The sequence below is a fragment of the Corylus avellana genome, chromosome ca5 (assembly GCF_901000735.1).
Source record: "Corylus avellana chromosome ca5, CavTom2PMs-1.0".
Lineage (NCBI taxonomy): Eukaryota > Viridiplantae > Streptophyta > Magnoliopsida > Fagales > Betulaceae > Corylus > Corylus avellana.
The window spans coordinates 20,762,211-20,768,210 of record NC_081545.1 but is presented as its reverse complement, the minus strand read 5'-3'; the positions used below and the strand labels follow the sequence as shown (position 1 = coordinate 20,768,210).

At 38.9% G+C, this 6,000-nt stretch overlaps 1 protein-coding gene across 2 annotated transcripts in view; it reads left to right on the top strand.

Annotated features, from left to right (window-relative positions):
* Positions 1-583: 583 nt before the first annotated feature.
* LOC132183209 (twinkle homolog protein, chloroplastic/mitochondrial-like) overlaps positions 584-6,000 on the top strand; it is a gene marked incomplete at its 3' end in the record, with an annotated part of 28,619 nt that continues 23,202 nt past the window's right edge. The window contains 3 exon segments of one of the 2 annotated variants that reach the window (XM_059596611.1): positions 584-870; positions 1,215-1,421; positions 1,678-1,811. In XM_059596611.1, the coding sequence (XP_059452594.1) occupies positions 711-870; positions 1,215-1,421; positions 1,678-1,811 (501 nt within the window). 2 annotated transcript variants of the gene reach the window in all.

Below are 6,000 nucleotides of genomic sequence, written 5' to 3'. Positions count from 1 at the left end.
AAAAAAATTCCAAAGGTGTTGAACCACTCCCAGGTAACTGAGGGTGGCCGAGCCACATTTGAGCGGCTTTCGGGGGTGGCTCAACCAGCCCCATCTCATTAATGGGGTGGCTTGACAATGCTTGGGGTCGCTCAACCACCCCAATCGCTTTCAAAGGTGGTCAGCCACCATTGTCTCATTAATGGGGATGGTCGAGCCATCCCTTAACAGCGCTTGGAGAACCACCCCTAAGCAGTTTTTGGAAGTGATTGGCCACCTTGTCTCATTAATGGGGGTGGCCGAGCCCCCTCCTACAACGCCTTAGCCATTGGTTTCAAACCACCCCAAGTGTTTTTTTTGCCCTTTTTTTTAAAATTTTTTTAATTATTTTTTAGTTTTTTTTTTTTTTTTTTCAAATACATTCAATTTAATTTTGTTACATATTCTTTAAACCATCCAAAGATAATATAAAAAAATAATTTTATTGATATTCACAGTTAAATACAGTTAAAAATAATAATAAAAAAACAATGCAAAAAATGGCCAAGAGCCCTAAAGAGTATCTTGCTAGTTCTCCAAAACTTTTTGAAATTTGGGACACGGCAGTTGAGGGAAAAATTTATCGACTGCTTCGCAACAACGAGAAGCAACAAACGTACTTCACTCTGTAGAAGTTGGAAGCGCAGTGAAGACTGAAGAACCCTAAAAGGAGCAAAAAAATAAAAATAAAAATGGCACTCAGTCGGCAGTGCCTGTGTCGTCCTCTCCAGTACACCTTCTTCTTCTCATCCTCCTCTTCTACTACCTTGCCCAGGAGATTAGGCCGTGTTTGGCACCGCTCTCTCTCTCATGCCACCACCCATTCCGTTTCCAAGGCCCCCTCTCCACCAGGTACTTACTTCCTTCGTCTCACCACTCGCCAACCAACACTGGAGAACACCTCATGCTCTGTTTTCATACATCATTTTCATATCATCAACAACAGTTCATGCCCCGGTGTAGAGCTTTTTGTTTATCTCATTGTTTTGATTTCTTAGCCTTTTTTCTTGTTTCTTGTTTGGCAATCATTTTTTTATCCCTTTGTTTCGCTGTAGATATAACAACGGAAAAGAAATTGAAAATTGGGTTTTTATTCTTATGCAATACTTTATGTTGCTTATAGGAGCAATGAAATGTGCATAATTCAAGATTATTTAAATTCATATTAAATTATTGTACATTTACACCTATGACAGGCCAGGGTTGGGTGATGGGCTCCAAGAACATGTTGAAATCAACTTCCTTTGCAATCCCATTAGCCCCTTCTTCGCATGGACGCCTCTTTCACACTCATAGACTCCTCTTCTCTGCCCATTCTTCGAAACCCATCTCTAGAGTTCTGCCATTTTCCCTCAAAACTAATGGTTTCTCTTCTATGCCTCATGCCGATGCCCCAAGTTCAGGTATTTCCCACTTAAGACACATGCGAATGTCGTTTGGATTATGTACATTGGAGGGCTTGTACGCTGTTATTTTTTTGCAAAAATTATTACTGGATTCATTAAACATTTTTTGTTAAGAGTTCATAGTGTGCCATGTTTTGTATTAGAAGGCTTGTATATTCTATTGTTGTTTACATAACTTATTAGAGAATCAATATTGTTCTTTGTATGTGTGAGAGAAAATATGTTGATATATGACTGGTTTTCTTTTTTGAAGTTCAATGGGAGGGGCTGGCTAAGAATTGCCTTGATCCGGCAGTGTCGGAGATTCTGAAGAAGAAACTGGAGAATCTTGGCATGGACACCGATATATGTATTCCGGGGCAATACAACCACTTGCTGTGTCCGATAGTATGCACTTTTACATTTTAGTTTTGCTGCTATAATATTGATTGCTTTACATGTTCTTCCGGGTAATTTGATTCTTCAGCACTTCAAGGATTTAATTGGTCTGGTTAAACTTATAAATTTGTACTTCTATGTACCGATTTTCTTTCTAGTTTCAACTTTCTGAAGTATACAGAATGAATATGCACTCTGATGTTGTAATATTATCTGAAATCTTGGCAGCCTAGCCGTAAAAAGCCAGTTTCAGAAAAGGAAATGGGTTCAATTATGGCAACAAACTTAGGTGACTATATAGGTAGTGAAGAAAAGGGAAGGTTATAGCTTTAGCTAATGAAATTTCAATCGGAATTTCCATGGTTATTGCTTGAGCAGACTTAAAATTAATCACCAAGAGAAGAGGGGAAAAAAGAAAACCATTTGATATTTCAGCCGTACTGCTTTTATTCAATTGAATCTAGTACTTAGATGAACTATTTTGTTGATTCTGGTGATTTGCGGGAAAACAAGTATCTAATGTGAGAGTAAATCAAGGAAATTAGAGGAGAAGAAAGAGTACATCTTTATGTTCAGTAGACAAGCAATGTATGCTATTTAGTAAATTTGAGGCTACATTTTCTGCAAACTAGAAAGAGATAATCCTTTACTAAACCTGAGCCTCTATGTGACATTTCCAAAAGAGTCTTCTTTCCATCAAGGCTTTTATGGCTTGGTGGCTGGCTTTGATTGTTGAGTTTCTTAGGTTGCAGTAATATTTAATGTACACTGTTCAAAGGGACTTGTCTATGGGAGATGAGGTGGAATGGACTATATCTAGGAATAATCATTTTGACTCAAGTGTTATCATATATGGATTTGAGGGTCCTAGAAATAGAACATCCCTTGAATGAGATTTGGTGTTCTTAAGGTCTTCTAAAGTAGTTTTTCATGCTTGCACTGCTACTCTTTAGAAGATTTTGATTATGAATAATCATTTTTCTTGTGTTTTGGTGTTACATCTATGAAAAGGATGGAGAAGCCCTGGATCATCTATTGTTCCACTGTCAAAATAGCTCGAGGTCATTATTCTCCTTAGTAGGAGTATCCTTGCCTAGTCAGTAATTAAGCAGAGCCAAGTTGAGTATTAGAAGTTCGAGATTGAGTTGTTTAATTTCGTTTGAATACGAGCCAAGCTCGAGCTCATTACTACACTATATTACACTTCCAAGCTTGGTTTATTTATTGCTTGAACAAGCTTGAGCTTGTTTACAAGCTATTTGATTAACTTTTCCCACATAAATTAAATACCATTACTGGAATTTAATGATGTTTTTTGTATATCTGTGTTAACTATTAGTTACTTAATTATTGTTGAGATTATATTCCTCGAGTTAATTATCATTTTGACCTAAACTATTATCATGGAACATGAGAGGGTTGAATGAGGGGAATAAACGTTTGAGGTTGAGAAACTTACTCGGAGAGTGGAAGGTTGGCATTGTTTAGTTCCAAGAAACTAAGCTTGAAGTCATGTCTCGTAGTATTGTGCATAGTTTTTGGGGTTGCCATCATGTGGATTGGTGTTGTTTGGATTCCTTTGGTGATTGTTTTGGCTTTATGGGATAGAAGGGTGGTGGAGAAAATCGATTATTGTGTGGGAGTTTGCTCCTTGGCTGTCACATTGAGAAATGTGGAGTATCATTTCACTTGGGATTTTGCTGGCGTCTATGACCCTAATTCTGATATGGATAGAAGACTTCTTTAAGATGAGTTGGCTGGTTTGTTCGGTGGAATTTGCCTTGGTGCATTGGGAGTGATTTTTTTTTTTTTTTAAGTAAAGCATTTGGTAAGAAAAATTTTAATGTTACCAGATTTCCAAGTGAGAGATTGGTCGAAGCTCGTTCATGCTCAACTATGGTGGAGTTTTCTTTTTTCATTTATGAGCAGGGCTTGATGGACCTCCCTCTTGTAGGCAATACTTTTACTTGGTGAAATAATTCCTCATGGTCCAAAATTGATAGATTCTTGGACTCTCCGAAGTGGGAAGCCTAGTTTCTTGGCTTGTCATAGAGCAGGCTTCCTAGACTTTGTTCAGATCATTTCCCGGTCCTCCTTGATTGTGGTGACTTTCTTAGGGGTAGTAGGCCCTTCAAATTTGAAAATATGTGGCTAAGGTATGAGGGTTTTGTGGACAGGGTGAAATAGTGGTGAGACTCGTATCTTTTTCAAGGCTCTCCTAGCTTCATTTTAGCTAGAAAACTCAAGGCTTTGAAAGTTGACTTAAAGAGATGGAATGAAGAAGTTTTTGGCAATGTAGAAAGGAAAAAGAAGATTCTTCTAGAAGAGCTACATGTTTTTTTGATATCCTTGAAGAAGAAAGGGCATTAGGCAAATGAATAAAGCACAAATTATTAGAGAGTTAAAAGGATCTACTTTCATGGAGCAGGTGAGTTGGAGGCAGAAATCTAGGGTCTTGTGGCTCAGGGAGGGTGATAAGTGCACAAAGTTTTTTCACATAATGGCCAACTCCAATAGATACACCATTGACTCTTTGTTGATTGATGGCACAATTTCTACTAACCCATCAGAGATTAATAAGCACATTGTTCAGTTTTATAAGAAGTGTTTTATTGAGTAGTTTATTTGGAGACTTGTGGTGGACAATCTTTCCTTTGATTCTATTGATGAGGTTGAGGTTAGTTGGTTGGAGAGGGAGTTTGAGGAAAGGAAGGTGTGGGAAGTTGTGACAAGGCATCGGGCCCTGATGGTAACTCTATAGCTTTCTTCCAAGCATGTTGGGTTGTTTTGAAAGAGGACATTATGAAGGTCTTTCGTGAGTTCCATGCTAGTGGTAAGTGAGAGAAGCCTTAATGCTATGTTCCTCGCCCTCATTCCGAAGATTCCAGGGATTGTCGTCCTTATGGATTTTCGCCCAATCAGTCTGATGGGTAGCATTTACAAGATTATTGCTATGGTTCTAGTGAACAGGCTTAAGACAGTGTTGGAGAAGATTATCTCTAAGTCACAGAATGCATTAATCTAAGGTATGTAGATTCTAGATCCTATTCTTATTGTTAATGAATGCCTTGATAGTAGAATGAGATCTGGAGAATCGAAGATTATTTGCAAAATGGACTTAGAAAAAGCTTATGATCATGTTGGTTGGGATTTTCTGTTGTACATGCTAAGAAGATGTGGATTTGAGGGGAAGTGGTACTCATGGATAGCTCATTGTATTTCGCCAGTGTGTTTCTCGATTTTGGTGAATGACTCCCATAAGCTTCTTCTGTAGCTCTCGTGGCTTAAGGCAAGGGGACCTTTTGTCTCCTTTGTTGTTTGTCATAGTGATGAAGGTGTTGGGTAGGATGATTTTAGCTGCTGTGAGTGGAGGTTTGTTGTATGGCTTCTTTGTGGGGACATGGGTTGATATCTCTCATTTTCTATTTGTTGACACCTTGATTGTCTGTGTGGCCGACCCAAATCACCTTCGCAATTTACAAAGTTTGTTCTTATGTTTTGAAGCTATGTTAGGTTTGAAGACGAGCTTAGCCAAGTCAGAATTGGTTCCGATCGGAAAAGTTCTTAATGTGGCCGAGCTGGCTAGGATTTTGGGTTGTGGGGTTACGTCCCTACCCTTGAAGTATCTTGGTCTTCTGTTGGGGGCATCCTATAAGGCCAAGCATGTATGGGATGGTGTTATTGAGAAGATAGAATGTCGGTTGGCTAGTTGGAAGATGTTGTATTTTTCTAAGGGTGGTAGGATTACCCTTATCAAGAGCACCCTATCCAACTTACTTGTGTACTTCATGCCCCTTTTTTCTCTCCCTACGAGTGTTGCAAACCGTATTAAGAAGCTTCAACGTGATTTCTTATAGGTTGGGCTAGGTGAAGAGTTCAAATATCACCTAGTGAATTGGCCCAAAGTGTGCATGCCGATCTTTGAGGGAGGGTTGGAGATTATGAACTTGATGAGGTTCAATCATGCTCTCTTAGGTAAATGTCTTTGGCACTATAGGCTTGAGAGTAGGGTTGGGCAGATTAACCGATTACCGATTACCGATTACCGACCGATTACCGACTTTAACCGAACCGATATTAACCGTAACCGATAGTTATCGGTCGGTAATCGGTTAAAAATTTTATACCGATAAGCTTATCGGTCAGTAATCGGTCGGTTAAAATTTTTTTATCGGTTAACCGATATGACCAATATGAC